At 40.1% G+C, this 19,024-nt stretch overlaps 1 protein-coding gene across 5 annotated transcripts in view; it reads right to left on the reverse strand.

The window, feature by feature from the left end:
* The window catches only part of CLSTN1 (calsyntenin 1), a 62,690-nt gene that overhangs the window by 11,756 nt on the left and 31,910 nt on the right, over nucleotides 1-19,024 (reverse strand). For 2 of the 5 annotated variants that reach the window (XM_059716404.1, XM_019493946.2), the window contains exons 3-11: nucleotides 14,681-14,710; nucleotides 13,012-13,207; nucleotides 10,938-11,146; nucleotides 8,944-9,093; nucleotides 8,656-8,841; nucleotides 6,605-6,853; nucleotides 5,041-5,162; nucleotides 3,112-3,274; nucleotides 827-877 (exon numbers count right to left, since the gene is read on the reverse strand). In XM_059716404.1, the coding sequence (XP_059572387.1) occupies nucleotides 827-877; nucleotides 3,112-3,274; nucleotides 5,041-5,162; nucleotides 6,605-6,853; nucleotides 8,656-8,841; nucleotides 8,944-9,093; nucleotides 10,938-11,146; nucleotides 13,012-13,207; nucleotides 14,681-14,710 (1,356 nt within the window). The remainder of the gene's footprint in view (nucleotides 1-826; nucleotides 878-3,111; nucleotides 3,275-5,040; nucleotides 5,163-6,604; nucleotides 6,854-8,655; nucleotides 8,842-8,943; nucleotides 9,094-10,937; nucleotides 11,147-13,011; nucleotides 13,208-14,680; nucleotides 14,711-19,024) is intronic. The other 3 variants (XM_059716401.1, XM_059716402.1, XM_059716403.1) reach the window with 3 other exon arrangements.

Raw genomic sequence — 19,024 nt, forward strand, 5'->3', positions numbered from 1 at the left:
AGACATGAAAGCCAGAGAACCACCATTTAAGCTATGTAATATAAAGATAAAACCCTACCATGTCAGTTGAATTAGTGCAGTGGTTCTCAACCATTTTTGTGCCAGGACCCATTTGTAAACATCAATGGCCGGTCCCTGACACAGTGCCCCTCACTCCTGACCCACTGCCGGCCCCCCCATGTGTGGGGCAGTGGGGTGTGGGAAGCAGACTGGAACTCTGCCAGTCTGTAACACAGTTTCCCACATTTTTCTCCTTTAAAAGAGAATCCATTTTTAAAGTTTGTTTGCAACCCTACCATAGATGCTTGTGACCCACTTTTGGGTCATGACCCATGGGTTGAGAAACGCTGAACTAGTGTACATGGGAACAAGAGCTGGCCCTTACTGCTATTGGATACAACTGGTATTTTATCAACACGTGGTCAAGTAAACATCCACCGGGAATTCTAGCTAATCTCAAGATACCTGGTCCTTTGGATCAAGTATAAGACTGCATGCAATGATGCTCGAACAACACTGAGTGAATAAAAAGCGTAGCTAATGCTCTGCATTAATAGCTCATTATACACCACTTCACTGCAATCACAATGGTTTAAGGTCTGTACATGGATGTGCACTTCTGTGCAATAAAAATAAAATCAGGCGGTGAAGCAGTAGAAATAAAAGCACGATGGAGAAACAAGCCCAAAAGCAGATTATGTGGGGGTCAATGGCCAAAACGCAATGCCTGCATTTCATGCTATGTGTGAGATGAAGCAATGTCTTGGCTTAAAAGTGATATTAAAAAAAAAAAAAAAAAACAGAAGGGGAAAAAAACTCCAGCAACCTGCAGAGGTCTCGGGCACAGTTTCATTGTCATTTTCATTTCCTGTATTTTCTGTAGAAAAGCAAGACAAAGAATAGGGACAATGGGGAAGGGACCAAGTCGTTAGGGTCTGGCAAATGATCCTTGTTATGCCACACAAAGATCAACAAAACCACTTTCCTATAAACCCTTTAACCAGCCCACTCTTTCTATTTCGCCCAACTTTTCACAGTTGTTATAATCCCTCTGAAATGCTAACTGAACGTATTAGCTGGATTTCAGGGCAAGAGCGCTGTTTGCTGTATTCATGACAGAAATCCGTGAACAGCTCTTTGCATAATATGAAGCTAAAATGGCAACATTAATAATGTATAATCAGTTTTAGTTTCAAATACTAAGTCCCATGTAAATCACTGCTGGTAATGCAGCAAAAGCCTGGCACCTTGCATCCTTTGCACCTTTATCTTTAGATGGCTGAAGGGGAAATTAAAATCTGACCCAGTCTGTATTAACAGAGTCCCCCCCCCCCGAAAGAAAAAATGAATTATGGGACAGATCAAAAGGAGCTGTTACTGACATATAATTTAGATGAAATCAACAGTATTACATGTACCAATTGGTCAATTTTTAACATGGAAGCTTTTTAAACAATAAAGAGAAAACAATGAAGAGCATTTAAGAAGCATAAAAAATTCAAGAGAGAACAGTTCAAATCTTCTCTATACTGCAGAGCAGCTTGATTTTAGCTTAATATGGCAAAAATATTGTTTTTCAAGGTTCAAGTCTGAGGGCAACGAGGCTTTTTTCTTTGATCCAGTTAATCATTGTAAAATAGTTTTTTTGAATAAAATTGCTAAGCTAGATCCTGAAATCACAGAGTTGCAGTGTTTTAATAGTCCTGCTGCAAGTTTAGTTTTTTTGGCAGCAGACCCATTGGAAATGAGAAATTAAAGGATTGTACAATGGTGCCTGTGTACATCACTAGGGGAACCACCATGTAGAGACATATGAAGTACAAATATTTGCAGGTAAAAAGATTGTGCTTGGGTTAAGATACAAGTGTATATATGGAAGCCTTGGATGTCCCATAAAACTTGGAGCAGAAATATTATTTCCCGTCATACCTAACACATGCAGTTCTCAAGGAAGCTGCTCCCTGCAACTCTGTGGCCAGAAGGGATAACCTAAGAGTCATCCACAGAATGATAAATGCAATACAGTGGAACCCTGCTAATTCATACCCATGCCTAGGAGACTGGCTGCAAGTCAGTGAATTTTGCAGGTTACGAGGCACTTGAAAGAAAGACTTCCTCACAAGATTTTTTGGCAATTGGACTCTCCCCACCCAAGACCTCAGATCTCAAAAAGAAAAGCCCATTGAGACACAAAACTGTTAGTTTCATGACATCACCCTGAAGTTAGTCATTTGCCTTCCTTCATAAGCTACATTTACTCCTTATTGCAGGCTGCATATGGTATATCCGCTCCCAAAACTATAATAAAATACAGATTTAATGTTTGTTCCACTTGAAAAGTATTGTTTATAAGAAGGCCAAAGGATTGTAGCTGGATCAGCCATTTTCCAACTAGCAGGTAATTTGATCTGCAAGCAAAATGTTTTAACACAAAACTGCATAATCAACGCAGCACTACAGTGCAGAGAGCTTTGGTAACACTACCACTGCTCCATGTTCAGATGAAGCCTGCTCCATTTTCTCAAGCTTTTGATGAGTAAGCTTCATCAGTATCAGAAGTTGTGAATCAGCAGTATGCAGCTTGCAGAGAATCAATTTCAGCCTAGTTTGCATATACTAAAACTGCAGCCATTTTTTTTTTAATTTTTTTTTTTTTTATATAACCACAAGTGGTAAAATCCTCAAGAGACAGCATTAATGTGTTATTTAGCTGAATTCCCATAAACAGAAATACAGCAAAGTGCAAGTGCTTAGTGTTTCTGAAATCTGCTTTCTAACTTCTTTGTGGCAAAGGTTACGCCTAGTAATCATCAGAGTAAAATTACTCAAGAGAACTATAAAATGGACTGTGTTCCAACAATTATCACAAAATCACTTTGCAGTGGAATGCTGCCTGGCATTTCTACAAGTAGTCTCGTATTTCATACACACCTGCAGGCAAGAAGTAAAAGCACTTTAAAAAGGCCCTAAGTTGAAATGGAGGAAATATATGATAGCACCAGGGCCAAAAGAAAAAGCGGTAGAAACACTTTCCATTGTTCTCTAGAAATCAGTCGCATATTTCCCACACAGCCCCTCAGATTTGAGAAATTAAATAATGTAAATGGTTACCTTGCCAACAAGCTCCAACAACCAGCTGAGTTTCTATCTTGGAAGGATGAAGTGGGTAATCCTCAGTCACTGGGAAAGGGTCATATGAAACCCCATCTACATAGAGTGTCACTGTTGGAAATTCAACATTGAGGACATAGTGATGCCATTCTTTGTCACACACCTGGGAAGGGAAAGTATGGCTTTAAAACACGAAGTCCAGATCCTTTTATTTCCTCCCTTCTTTACAATTTTTTGTGCAACAAACAGGTTTATACATTTTATATGCAAAATACAAAATTTCCAAAAAAGCATGTCTGTGTATATTCCATCAACAGTTTCTTCTATTTTCAATAAAGGAAAACTGCAGTCTCCATTCAAGCAGGTATTTCCGTACAATTAATTTACAGCAGGATCTTTAGAGAAACCACATATTCCAAAACACAAAGCAGTCATTATTGACAATTACTAAACACAAATATATTTTTTAAAGGACAACATATGTGGCTCTGCTGAGATGGCCTGTGCGTAAAACGTAATGATTTTGAGAACAAAAATATCTTTCAAGCCAAGAATACAGCTCTCTCGTGGAAACTGGCTGCAATTTTGGAAAGAATACCATCTCCTTAGAAATACGCACAAGATGCTTTCTAATCAAGATGGTGTATTCCAGTGTAGGGAAAATGCTAGAAAACTGCTAGCTGAACAGATGCACTGCGGCATAATCATCTCACTGCTTAAATAACCATCACCAAATAGATCCCCAACATTATGTAGAAGCAATTAAAAGAACATTTATACAAAAATGGAGACACACAGGCTTAGCTTTTGCTCAGATCCCTCCACAGAGTCCCTGCACTCTCAATGGCAGTCTTCCTTATCATGAAGGCAGAGGCATAACTACGAATTTTGGTGCCCCTGGGTAAAGATGTCCAAGTCAGGGCTACTGAATGCTAGGGAGTCTTATGACACGTGGGCTGCTGGTAAGATGTAGGGTCCTCAGTTCTGCCACTCCAGCACCGGCTCTAAATTAGTATGTGGGGCTGAATCTCTGCTCACCACCCCCCACCTTTACTATACTACTGCGTGATGGTTACCAAACCAGAGACGCGTTCGCAAAACTGGGAGATACGACAGTACAGGAAACACCAAAAAAAGGGAAGTTCTCTGGAAAACAAGTGGGTTTTGTATATCTTTGGCTAAAGCAGTAATAATGCCTAGATTGAAATCATAAGGCCTGCCCAGTGAAGAAATATTTACTCTTTGAAAGAATATCACAGGGCATGCTAATTCCATCCCCAAAATAACTCCTAAACCAAGTAATTGCTTCCCTTCATAGGCTTATTACAGTATTTAATGCTTGAAAAAGCAAACCCCCTTCTCATTAGACAGACTGATTCTCTACCAACAATCTGTCCATCTGTTGAAAATATGCCAGAAAAGTTTTCTTAAAATGGTCAGAAGGATTAAAAGAGAAGTGTATCTGTTATTCTGTTATATGCTTTGACCTACAAAAACATCACATGTTCACAAGTGCTTAATTGTTACAAACGTAGCAGAATGCTTGCAAGGGATTTGTTCTTGAAGTATTATTGCTGTCATCCTAGCAAAGCGAAGTTTCATCAAATCTATGGTTTTACTAACATTTCGTTTGCAGTGTAAGGCCAGATTGTACCACCATCCCTTATACTGAGTTGCACTTTATTCCCAGTTGACTTTAATAGGATCAAGCTGCATGTATGTGTGTGTGTATAAAAGGATAAGAGAATCTGGTTCCAATGCCTTAGTGCTACTACAATAAATTTGGCTGGGTTTTTTCAACTATGGAATGGATTTAGAGTTGCAAAACACACCCTTACTTTAATTTACTATTAAGCATTTAAACCAAGTTTTAGCCTTCTGTGGTTATCATTTCACTTTGACTTCATAGCAAGTGTCCTTCCAACTCACCTGGTTTAACTTCCAGTGGAATTCCGCAGGTTTGTAGGTCTTTCCCTCTGAAGGATCTTGGCGGAAGAGGAAAACAAGTCGGCAGTTGTGTATGTAAAGAGAGTAGTGGTGCCGGTTCATATCTGCACAAGAGACTGGATTCAGGTTATTCCTTCTCTCATTGTCTTGTTCCCTAGAACTCCAGAACTAAACGCAACAATCCAATTCCATGTTTTATATGTGGATAGACATGATGCTTCTGAGGAGGTTAAAGCGCACACATTTCTTGCCCCAGAAATCTATTTAAACTAAATGCACAGATAAGACACTAAAAGGAACAAGGTGGTGGGAGCAAGGATGAAGTCATTTCATATCACTCATATCATACATAAATCAACCAAGGAAGCAAAAGAAAAGCAGGCAAACCCTGGGAACTTTCTATCCCAATAGTACTATTTGACCTCACTGTCCCACAATACATTTCTGTGATTAAACACTGATAGCCACCCACCCACAGCCCTATTTTTTTTATTTTTTTTTTTAAGGAATGGGCTGCTACTCTACAGCATACTGTTGAAATGAAGAGGAATTAGTAATTCCAGAAATAATCAGCTCCACACAGTACTGTATTACAGTAGGGGTAACTGCACAGGCTGTTTTGGAGATCGGCGTTCCACATTTCTGCACGCTACTCTCAAAAATGGAGCACAGTTCTAAGCTATTTCAATTCAGCATTTTCTCCAATCCAGTTACTTCCAGGAATCCACCAGCTCTGTTTTTTAATTAAGGGGGGAAAAATAGTTTGTCTTTTCCTGACAGGCCAAAGCAAACGCACAAAAAATGTTTCAAAGAACAATCTGTGATATTAGGCAGGCACTTTTTATCTGATCAAAAGAAGTGCTTTTTAAGTTATGACTGATACTGTGGACCTCTTTACTTGTGATCTAGTTCTGTTAATGATATGGGCTGTTTGGTTTTGCTTGCATCCCACTAGGGTTCTTTTGAGAGACCTTGTAGCTTGTTATCCAAAATGCTTATTTCTAAATCACTGAACTCCACCACTCCAGCCAAAGGCAAGAATTCTTGTACTCCATTAGGCAGCAATTACGTAAACAGAGTTATCAGATTTTCTTTTGTATCTGCACCATCCTAAAATGATTGTATTTGAAGCTTTCACACAGAGTAACACTTTTCCCAGAATTAGAAGTTTCATTATAGAGAAAAAAAAATTATTTTCTCCTAGAAAAAAGACACAGTGATGGGCCATTATTTTTAATGATTACAAACAGTATCCAAAATGATTCTCCTAAACAAGACAAATAAAGCAGATTGCAGACTGGTCTGTCACAATGGCTAGAACTTTACAGTAAATACAGAAATCTGCAAGTTTGGGAAGCTATATACTCTAAGGGCATGGCTACACGGGCAAATTGGCCAGCAAATCTCCCTGTGAGGATGATCTGAATAGAATTGAAGATAACATTTTCTAAATTATTCCACTTCCAAAGCAAACTAGTCTAGAGATGCACATTAGAGCTTTGACATCACTGTTACAGTGTAATGGAACCAGAGACTGCCTACAAACCTGTCTTGTCTGAATTGCAGAGTATTGTCTCCTTTTCCTTGGTTCCAGGGCTGTGCCTCATCCATACTGAGATCATGAACGGCTCTTTTAGATTGACTGTAACAATGCCATCTGGAATCTTCACAGCTTGAGTGCCGTTGAATTCAAAGACCTGGTCACTGTCATGGCCGTTGTCAGTAGGAAGTCCTATTGTCCAGTTCGTAGTGCTACTTGGAGGAGGAAGCAGCTCAGCCGTGCCAGAGGAAGCACCTACAATAAAAGTATACTAATAAAAACTACCCTGGAGAAAAGGGAAAAAACTGCAGCTGGCTTCAAACCAAGCTGTTTGTTTTTATGAGTGCTAACCTCTTAGCATCAGCTGTGTTAGTGTCATACACCAGGCAATTTTGACTTTAATTGCAGTAGAATTAGACAACGTCAGGCATATCTGACAGCTTTACATTATGTGCTCCAGACATTTAACCTCCTAGTAGATGCTCAGTCTGAGAATCCTGATTCCCTAACTATGCTTATCTGAAGACCTTTTCCTTTCTTATACTAGAAGTTATCAGACTAGAGGCATTTTAACTTTCTTAATTCACATCGGGACCCTAAGGTAGGTCATATTCTTCTGTTCTCACTCCGTAACAGTATCGTGGCCCAGTCAGGGAGGGCTGACTGAGGCTCCCCATCAGAGCCTAAGTAAGTCAGAGGGATTGATGTTTCCTTCATACTCCAAAGTGGGGAGTATCTGATGTCAACATGAAGTACACCAGACTTGTACATTGGATTATTAGTGGCAACAGCTTAAGAGCTGCCAGTACCTCACAGTTACTGGTAATAATTCAGAAACATGGATTTTGCTGGTTAATATTTTCATTAGACAATAAGACTGCAGCTGCTATTTATACAGTTAAAACACTTGCACAGAGGACCAGGTTCAGCCCTGGAGCAAGCAAGCTAATTGCCATCACTGGGAGTTGTCCCAGTTACTTCAGGCCTGAACTTTGTGCAGTGGTTTAATGTCTACAACATATGGTTTGATATAGCTCTAAGGCCAATAAAGTAGAGACTGAAATAATTTAACTTTGATGCAATATAACACTAATATAGACTGGAAAACCTAATGCGTCATTTTCTGACAAAACAGCAAAGAAGCCTTTACATCAACAGGATTCCTCATGTAAAAATGACACCATTATAAAACATGTATTCTAAAACAGTTAAGTGATAAAGCCCAGAGCATGTTGTCTTGGGAGAAGGACAAAATCCTACCAGTCACTTGAAGCCATTCATGTGTCTAGTTAACTTAGTTTCACTGAAACAGTTTCAATAGAGCTTTCCCATCAGAGGTTTGATTTGTTCTGAACCTATATGTCATTGGTATTTAGCCTTGCTGATAAAGAGGGTTTGGAAACCCAGGCTGCTACCAGCATATTTTCTGAGATGCCAACTGCTCACACCTCCCACTGACTTCAACTCAAGTTGCAGTTAAAGGTGCCAAGTATAACAGAGAACCTGGGCCATGACTTCTGTTCCTTCATTCTGCATTAAGGGACTCGTGCATTTTAATCCTACTAATTATCATATATATGAATGCTAAAGTGCCCAAGGCAAGTAGAGCATGGATTTGGCCAGTTCAGATAAAGTCCCTGATTCTGGGCCACATTTTCTCTACTTTATAATCAATCCCTTTTTCACCACAGGTGTCTTTGGCAACACCCATCACATTCTTTCTATGCCTAGAAATATGAGCAGTTTCCAACAGCCATACCCTTGAATGCATCCTTTCAATTACTGAGAATTTATCTCCAGTAAGAGAAATTGCTGTCCCAAATGGGGAGACTAGAAAAGGAACCCGTAGCGATCTTCTCTGTTGTAACAGGTATTTGAAAACACTGGCTCGCCTTTTTTGTTTGTTAGTCAAAAGTCTGGGGAGACTAATACACCAATACAAAAATCAAGTGCCCATCAATTTGATGCGTTTCCTAGTCCTGGCTAGGGAAGAGATATGCAAAGAAAGATAAGCAACAGAAAGACTATTTTACTCAAACCAACTGATGTAGTTTTACCGCAGAGTCTGTGAAGGGATTTCTCAGAGTAGGTATCTCTGTCACAGCCTTTTCCAATGTGGTTGGTCTCCAGTTCAACTGTTGCTTGAATTGAAGTTATGGGCTCATCACAGGTCTCCAAGTGAATATTGGGGAAGAGAGCTAGAGAACCAGTGCCAGGTTCATATTCTATTCTTTTACTCCAACCTGTATATTCACCAAAAGAAATAGGATTAGAGATCTTTGGTAGTACACTGAAGTAAAAGTACAGCAACTGGTGAAACAAAATAGGGAGGAAATTGAACTAACCTTGCCAGCCAGGCTTGCATGTAGGCTTAATGCTTATCTTCACCAATACGTCCTCAGCAGCTCTTTTCTTCCCACAGTCATATGCAGTCACTGTAAGCTTATATTGGTGTTCTTTGCCATAGTTTAATTTTTCTGTATTTTTGATGTAACCTGGAAATTAACATTAAATATATGCATCTTTTAGACTAACAGCTGCTTTATAGGTATTTTTACATGTACTAAGACTCAGAGCCATATGTTCAACCTAATTAACCCTTCTCTATTTATGTAGGTTTTAAATGCTAAATGACCAACCCAGCTATTTAAGAACTACTTAAATCCAGACGATTAGCACAAATACATACAGCAACAGATGCAATCATGTCACTTTGTCTCTTTAAAGCTTAATATGTCAGTGTAAATCTTTTAATAAAACCCAAGACTTAACTGACCCCAATCAAGTACTAGGTCCTTTAATGCATCCCACCAAGCATTATATTTAAAACATGTGGGGGGGGTTGGTAAAAGTGGCTGTACCCTTGACCAAAGCAGGCTTAAGAAGAACAATAAGTGCTGCGTCCAAGGAGGCTGACAGAAAGAATTTTCCAATGAAATAAAAATTTAGAAGCAAGCAAACCTGAAGCCACTGCCACCGAGTGCAACACCAGAGGAAGAGCTTCATGTGATCCCCACAGACACCTCTACATCTCACGAACTGTTCACAAGTATCTCAATTTTTAATGAACTTGGCCCCAAACCTTAACATCAATGATCCACTATCCACACCAAAGAGTGACATAACAGAGTGCATAATAAAATATAGGCTATTTGTAATCTATTTTTATAACGTGAAAGGCTAGCCTGGACATGCAAGGCAATTTGTGTTTCTGAGAGCAGCTGTACCAAGGCAGATGCTTGTAAAGGAAGCACACTCAGCCATCCAAGTGGAGGATACACCTGGAGTGTGTTCCAAAGGAACTATACCAGGGGTAGGCAATGTTTTTGGGCAGTGCCAAAAAACACCTGCACCCTCAACTCATAAGCTGTTGGTGTGCCAGGAGTGGATGGCATGGGAACTGTGAGGGGTCTGATCCTTGTTGTGGCAGCACAGACCTGGCCCCTTCCCCATCATCTGCCCAGAGGCGTAGGTGCCAAGCAAAATGCCTTCATGTGCCACACACTGGCACCCATGCTGAGGGTTGACAAGCCCTGGACTAAACCATCCCTAGGCACAAGCAATCGTGGCTGCAATCTACGTGCATGAGGAAGGAGCTAAGCTAAAAACTAAAAAAAGCAGGAGAGTACCTCAGACTTTAAGACGACACAGAAAAGGAGAACAGAGAGAGGAAGAAACAACTAGAACTTGGTTAGCACAGTAAAGTATATTAGCACAATGAGAGTCTTCCGATTCATAGATGCTAGAGATGGTTTAAGAGAGATGAAACAGCGAGGTTCGTATCAAGAGATCCTGACTTTTACTGTACAAAAGTTCAAATGGGAATCTGAAATGGTAACAAATATGTATCTGCTCAGTTATACTGTAGACTAGATTACAAATAGAGGGATTGAAGTATATTTCTTACTAACTTGTTTGACCGTGACAAATTTGAAGATAATGGGCCTTTATACATGTGCTCTGGGAGTGGGGTGGGGAGGGTGCTTTAATTAATTAAAGCTGGTCCAGGAGCTGCTCTAATTAAAAGGACCTGGAGCATCTTGTATATCAGTGTCCCCGTGCTTAAAAATGGAAGCGGAGGCACTTTAACTAAAGCTAATTCGACAAGCTTTAGTTAAAGCGCCCCTGCCACCATTTTTAAGCACACAGATGCTGATACACAAGACACCAGAGTCTGCCAGAGTGCAGCAATTACCACACTCCAGCAGACTTGATTAATCAAGTCTGCTCTGATGCACTGTAATTACAGCACATCAGAGCAGCCTTGATGCTCATGTATAGGTGGCCCATATTCCACAGTGACCAATTAGAGCAATTTTTCCCCTTCCCCAATTCTTACCATCTTTGTCGATTGCAAAGGGAACATCTGGAGTTACAATTTCATAGCTGCAGATCTGGCTGAACTGGGGTGAACAATCTGCATCTACAGCTTCCACTTTCAGGATGTTGTCATATCTCTTCCCTTCAATGACTGTTGCCTTGTAAGACTTCTCTTTAAACACTGGAGCATACTCATTAACATCATTCACCTGGATATGTACTGTTGCTCTGGAGACAAGACAAAATAATCAGAACAGGAATATTTTATAAAGCTTCCATTCATTAGCTCTTCTAAGGAAGAGTTGAAGAATGTCTCATTGTGCCAATGACTGAGCAAACTCCATAGTGCAAATCTATCCTTCTGCTAAGGCAGGATATAGTTCCCCCTCCCAAGAGAGTAATAAATATTTTGCATATGACACTTGGCATCTTGTCTTATTAAGATGCAATAACAATTACAAAAAGTTAGGCTTCTGAAGGAAAGAGCTTTCTGAGGGGAAAGAGCTACTAAAGATGCAGAAGATGCACCTTAAATATTTTACAGTGATCTATAAATCCAAACAGTTTAGGTCTCTCACACCTTTCTCCTTACGTATTTGTCACACCTTGTGAGTAAATATAGAATGGGAAAGATCCAGTTTTCTTCATCAGCAGAGAGAAAAGTACAAGATGAAACACATGCAAGAGACTATAGAGAAAAACATTTAATCAATGCTGCCCTCTTGGAGGAAGCGAAAGATCTTTTTTTCTTAAAAAAGAGATTATTTCAGCCCAGATCCCCAGCAAATTCAGTGCAAGACAATTTGACATTTCACAGATTTCTTCTGTGCATCAGCTGACCAAAACGAGCTCCACTGTTACATATCAGCTAAGCAGACTCAGTGCAACACACTCAATAATAGATGTGTTATCACAGTAACACATTTTAGCACCAGGAAAAAATGACCAGCTCTGTACCATTCATGCAGCCTGGCCAGCCAAAAAGAGTATGGAAGTTAAGCAACCATTAATTGATGCTCCAGACACCAAGATTTCTAGAGCTGCTGTTTTCTCACCAATTTATTGAGTTTCCTCAGATTGCTGACTGGTGCTCCTTTAAGTGCAAACTGTTAATTCCTTTCTGTTAGGCCCATATCCTTCCTATAACCCCATGAACCGCAGCAAGCAGGAAAAAATGGCAGGCATCCACAGGTTCTACAATGTGAATACCTGCTGCACAGAAGGAGTCACAGGAATTGCAAAGAGGAAAACCATACTTTCACACAGTATGTGAAACTTTGTTGTCATCTTTCCATGTTGACTGTTTCCCCAATAGTACAATCAAGTGCTGATAGGAAGTTTATCTATATGCCACTGTCCTTGAAGCACATGACCCTATGAAGTTGCTTTCCAAGTTGGCACATGCTTTACATTCTAGATGGCATAAGGCTAGAAAAATAGCAAGGATATATTAGTCAATATGATGCCAGCCCTGGACTAATGGTAGTCTGCCACATGCTGTACAGATGTTTTTTTTCCAAGCTGTTGCATGGTTATTTTTCAAGTGGCTTGTTAGAGCAATTTTTACGATGTGGTTTTCCATTTTTCTCTATATAAAAACGGCAGATTGCTTTGTTACCAATCTTTTGAACTAGGAGGGAAGAAATCTTACACCAGCAAGTTTCTTTTTTCCATTCAGGCCTCTTGGAAGCAATAGAAACCTGTGTTCTTCCTGTTCCTCAACACTAACACCTATCAGAGAAATGTGTCTTGGACCCTTCTTACACATGATCTTCCTCAGAGATCCATATCTATATCCATATAGGATTTTAACAGTTTTATCAGTATTCTAGCTGCCTGTACCACCACATTATTAGTTTTCCTGATGTACTTCCAGAGGCGTCAAGGGCTAATGCAGTGCCAGCTACAACCTGGAGGCAAAGACATCAAAATAATTCCTTTTCAATTCACTGCCATTTGCATTAATATCACACGTGGGCCTTTCAGTATCATCACTTGGTTTACATGCATTTGAAATATAAAGCACATAAACCACATCAGGCAGAGGACTACTTAAACTGAACTTCCTCTCAGCCACCCCCAGATTTACTTACTTGTGGGATTTTTTTGCATTAGCTCCGTCTGGTCCCTTTCCACAATCATAGGCCTGTATGGTGAACGTGTAGTCTTTCTGTAGTTCACAGTCAAGTTTTTCTTTAGAGCGTATTATTCCCTCACCTGTGGATTTATCCACTACCACAGCCTCAAAGGGGACATTCTGCCCGTGAATCTTAAAGCCACAAATCTCACCTAGAGATTCAAAGCAACAGAGGTTAGAACCAGTCAATAACTTTCATACATTTTCAAAAATAAATGACTCAGTATTTTGCAGCCAGGGATTTGTGAGGGTCTGTGGATAAAGCAAGAGCACTGTGCTTTAAAATGGGTGAGTTCTGGGAACTTTAGTAAAAAAGAAGCATACGTCTGCCTTCCAAGCAACTGGTTTACTTTGCATCCATTCATGCAGGAATACAAAAGAGAAAAAGAGAAATGTAGACAGGCATTTCACAGGAGTACTTGAGATAGCTCTAGGGTAAGAGTAGATCTTATGAGAGCATACAGCCAAGGCCACTGGTAATATCTTCTATGCCAAGCTACTGGGAATAGCTGGGCAGCTTGTTTATTTTGACCAGAGCAGAAGGTTAAAATGCACAGTTACAAGTTGAGAGATGAAGAAGCATCCGGTATAGGTTCAGCACCATAATTACAGAAATTCTGTCAACAGATCAAAAGAACAAAGTCTTCCTGTGCAATGTACCTGGCTAAAATTAGGGAATCAAAATAAACTACTGAATGAGAAAGGTAGAAATACCAACTTTTCAGGCATCCATTTCAACAGCTATCTGCTAATATAGTAGGGACAATGTTAATCATAGGTTTGCACACGGAAGGATTTATTAGACTTTCTTTTCTGGTCAAATGCTTCTTCCTAACAGACCTGAAAGAGAGGCCTACATTACCTTAGGTTAATGACAGCTAAGGCCAAGTCTATGTTACAGACTTCCACTGGTACAGCTGGTTAGCCAGAGGTACGGAGCGCAATTCCCAACTGACACAAATGTTCCAACTGAAGTGGTTTGACAGATATAGTTATACCAGCAAAACTGCACTTTTTACTGAATAGCTGTTTAAACTTGGGAGCTGGTGTTTTTTCTTTACGGCACAATTTTGCCGATTTAGCTGCGTCCACACTAAGTGCTTTGCTGATATAAATATATCTATAAAATCCCTACACCAGCAAAGTACTCCAAACGTAGATATGACCTAAGACTATTTAGAAACTGGATTACAAAATGGATTTAATGTTACCAGATAAGCGCTTATTTAAGAAAGTGTATTGTAGGAAGTGTGGTCTCTTTTAGCAAATCTATATTACTTTATAAAACGTGTGGCAAAACATAACATGTTCCAAAAAAATGTAAAATACCAATGAAAAAAAGCTAAAGATGCTGCCCTACCCCACTCCAAGTTCAATAGGATCCATAGAGTCTACAATAAAACCCCAAACAGTTCAAATGGATGTCTGATTTACAGATATTTCTAACCAAGGGTTTGGTTACATAACGGTTTTTATTGATATATTTTAAAATAGAAAAGAACTGGGAGAATAAAATGGGGCAAAAAAGCATGACAGGATCTTCTGTTTAAGTGCTGATTCCCCATTTCATAACCAAAGTTAGTGGGTTAATATTTATAAAAGGGATAGAAAGAACCCTTTATCACCTTCTTTGGTGACTGTCACCTCAAAACTCTCTAAAGGGAGAAAAGATAAAACCCAAGTCAGTAACACAGGAAAGACTTAAGAGGGAGCAAAAAAGGAAAAAAAGTCAAAGATGCACACATTACATAGAAAAGCTTTGGATAAATTGCACAAACAGATTCCAGTGGTCAGTTGCTGCAACTGTTACAAATCTAGAGCTTCAGTCTCTTTAAAGGTTATTTTATCTCGGTCTTCAGTTTACCACTCTCAAGACAATTTCTCAGGTTAGGTATTTGCTTAGTTTGTTAAAGGCTTCATCCTTGTCTTTTGGGGTACCGACAATTGGATAAGGGATGCTAAGCAGCTATTTTCTGAACTTCTATACTTTCAGAGAACTGCCCATCAAATTGAAGCCACACCAAACTTAGTTTTAACTCAGTCTCACTAAGGGATACATATGGAATACTTTAAAGATTTTTTTTTTTTTAATCAAATAAAATTTCACCTTTAATGCAGTTTCACAGTAGGCATTTCTCTCAGTTTGAACAATGGAAAACATTCTTGAGTTTTACTGTCATTTTTTATGCACTAGTGTAATGTTCCTATGTACAAGTTGCAAATACAGTACAAAGGGGTGTGTGTGTGTGTGCGCGCGCGCACGCGTGTCTTGAAAACATTCTTATTGACTGCTCGTTACAAAAATTTAAATTCAGCAACAAATTTAACCTGAGGATTTTCCTTTAATTTAGGATTATACTAAGCATTCACGTTAACCTTAAGCAGCCTGATCAACATAAACAGGGTTTAACTTAGGAAAATAATTTTCTTTGCGTCCTGGAGTATGCCACTTTTCCAGATTTAATGAACATCTAATAATTCCCACCTCTTTTACACAAGCGCTTAAATACTTGAATGTTGGGCATGCAATTTCTGGTGATAAGACAGAGCTGACAGGTTTTATCTCAACAGAAACCACAGTGTTATTAAAACCTTGAACTTGTATTTGTTACCTGCTACTTAACATTCCACTTACATTTTCTTAACTACCATCGTCTCTGACCCAAGATGCAGTTACAGCTAAGCAAACTTTATGCTTAAAATGCATATCAAATAGAACTACTGCTCATTCACATTTATTTGAGAAGGGTGCAAACTAGTAAATTCTCCATTCTAAATACAGGCTCTTGGGGGGAAAAAAAGATGATAATTCCTTAATGTGCTAAACAAAAATAAAAATGTTATAAAGTAAAAAGCAAGATACTGGATTAATATTGAAGCATGAATATCCTTCAGTGTGAAGGACAAATTACTGCAGAATGGGTAATTTTTGAACAGTGGGCCCTTGTTTTAAAAGGACAGTTTCTGAAACCAGCCTTTCACGAGGTTATTCCCAAAGCCTATTTAAAGCAATCTTACAGGTTTATAATTGACTCCTTATTTTATTGCACCAAATGCAAGTCTCCTACGGCATCCATATAAAGAACCTGTTTCACCATTTGTTTACACAGCATATAAATATAGTCTTGAATATTACGCTGTTTTAATAATAGAATCATTCAAGAAAACCACACGCTGCCCAAATTCCTGGCTAACAGCACCGAGTGATCAAAAATGACTATAAAACAACTGCAGGCTTTTAAATACTGAATGTGCCCTACTCTTATAAAGTTAGCCTTGGGAATCAGACATTCCAAGAAAGGCATTAAACTGAGAAAATACACAGATATAGAGGGCATGATAGCAGAAAGCCTAATAATGGAACTTAGGGGGAGGAGGGAGAAGTGTGTTAAATAATGTGACAGATGCATGTTTTTCTGCTGCTCAGTTCTTGGTCATTTAAACTGAACTCTAACCCTGGCATCAGTGCCAACCTTCGCAGTTCAAGTATTACATTCCTTGGCAGCCCACCATCACAGTAAGTCACCATTAATCTGCCTGATAAATACCCATGAGCCTTCAGATGCTCCTTAGGGTATTAAAGCTTCTGCTCAAGATGTACTACAGATGAATTCTTACCAGATGTTTCTCAGAACAAAAATATATGAAATACATTTACATTTTCCACTTCAGAGGAACGAGATCTTATTGAAACAAAAAGCCCACACACAAAAAAGCCAGGGTGCAAAAAGCCTTTTTGTCATTACAAGGGAAGGTGGTTCATGTGTCAAGAAGTTAAAGCGCATAGATGAAGCGCGCACAGACAACAAAACTGACATGAATAAGAAATGTGCAACTCTCAACTGGAGCAAGGTTTGTAAGACCCATTAGCTCCATTCCACAAAGGGTCTCTATCATAAGAAAAGATAAAAGAAATCATTTTCATTCCCCTAAAGTACAAAGTAGTTTAAGAATTTAGGCTTCCTCTCTGCCCTTCAAAACAAATCAGAGACATCATTACAGAGCAAGGTCAGGATGGATAAGACAGCAGACAGATGGCTTTTCCAGTAAAAGGACAGTATACATCTTAATGTCAGCTACAAGCTGCATTGATTTTTCCAGCAGGTCAAGGAACCTCATACATCTAGGACTTTTAACAAGATTAAACAAATCTTGCCATTGAATTTCTTCATTCTCACAAAGAAGTTCAGCGTCATATAATTAATCTTGTGATAAACTTCTTAATATAAATGGGTATCATGGTATTCTATATATACACTATACTGCACTTCATTTTTTTTTTTTTGCCTGAACTTGCTTGTTTCATTCTGGAGTTGAGGAAAATTAATACAAGATGCCTCTGTCCTTGACATATCCAGATGGGGACAGAGATCAGTTAGGCAGGTTGGATATTAGTTTGTCATTAGATACACTTTAATCTCTGTACGTAGTTTAATACAATTTAGATTAGACTAGATTGCATCAAGCAGAGGGCCAGTCCTGCTAGGGTTAAGACTGAGAAAATAACTTCTGTTTTATGTTTCTAACACAGGCTGACCTCTGCACCTTATGCTGGCCTAAAAATATCGAATAATCCTTATGGAAATGTTTACTACCATCTTATCATACATTCTGAGGAGGGTGAAGGATTTCTTTTTTGGGGGGTAGGAAGAAGGGTTACTCATTTTATACTGAAACGTACCGCAGCACTATGAAGCAGGTTACTACAAATTCATTTTTAAAATACTTGAACTAGGGGTCATAAAATATTTGGTGCCCAACATCGTCTCAAAATACCGAAAATCAGTCATCCCATGCCAGCAACCTTCCAAAGAGACAAAAAGTATGAATACTTTCTAACAAGTTCTGGTTGCACCATGGTCTATTGCTTAGACTTCAGGGTGAAGAACTCCTATGAAAGCTCACCCAAGCACAGAGGTAGGCAACGTTTTTTTGGTCAGAGTGCCGAAAACCCCCACAATGCCTACCTTGGAAGGTGCCAGAGTGCCGGCATGCCAGAAAAACAAAATGAGGGCAGGAGGTACATGGCAGGATGCCCTGCGTGTGCCCCTTGCCCCCCACCCAAAGCCCCTGCCCCCCAGCCCTTCTGCCCATCATGGGCTCCTGGCTGGCAGCAGCTACCCAGAGCCAGGGTTGGCTGCATCTGGGAGGCTCCAAACAGCTGCGCCAGGCTCCAGAGCCCCGGCATCAACTCCCTACCAGCATGTGCACCCGCGCCTTGGAGCGGGCAGTGGGAGAGGCCTTGCTGCAGCAGCCCAGAGCCCAGGCTGGTTGCAAACAGCTGCGCCGGGCTCCAGAGCCCAGTCACCAGCTCCGTGCCGGGAGCCGGGGAGAGACCGGGGTTGCACTGCCTCAGGCGCCTCCCTCACTGCCCACTCTGAGACGCACCTGCATGAACCAGTACAGAGCTGATGCCTGGGCTCTGGAGCCCAGCGCAGCTGTTTGGAGCCTCCCGGATGCAGCCAGCCCTGGCTCTGGGTAGCTGCTGCCAGCCACAGAGCCCGGGCTGCTCCCAGCAGGCAGCTGGGAATTTGCAAGCCCTGCTGGGAGCAGCCCAGGCTCCAGCAGCTACCCAGAGCTGGGGCTGGCTGTGGCGTGCTGAGCAAAATGGCCTCGCGTGCCATGCCCAGCACGTGTGCCGCAGGTTGCAAACCTCTGCCCTAGAATGTCTCCCAAACTGACTAGCTATTAAAAAGTAACCCAAGGTCTTATTGTACAACTGGCAAAGGCATTTTATTTATTTGCATATGTAACAGATAAATTAAAAAATCCTGACCAAAGTGTGTCCTAGATTAATTCTGTGCTACAAATAAATGCAAGCATTCCCATTAGCCCAGCCCAACCAAATGCACTCTCAGGTTCACACTGCTAATCTCCTTCAGCTGTGTCCATACCATACTGAACTGCATTATCAGAATTTAGCTCATCTATGCTCTGCAAAATAACTGAGTTAAATAAGGCCTAGATGA

This window comes from Alligator mississippiensis, chromosome 13 (genome assembly GCF_030867095.1).
Source record: "Alligator mississippiensis isolate rAllMis1 chromosome 13, rAllMis1, whole genome shotgun sequence".
NCBI classification, from domain to species: domain Eukaryota; kingdom Metazoa; phylum Chordata; order Crocodylia; family Alligatoridae; genus Alligator; species Alligator mississippiensis.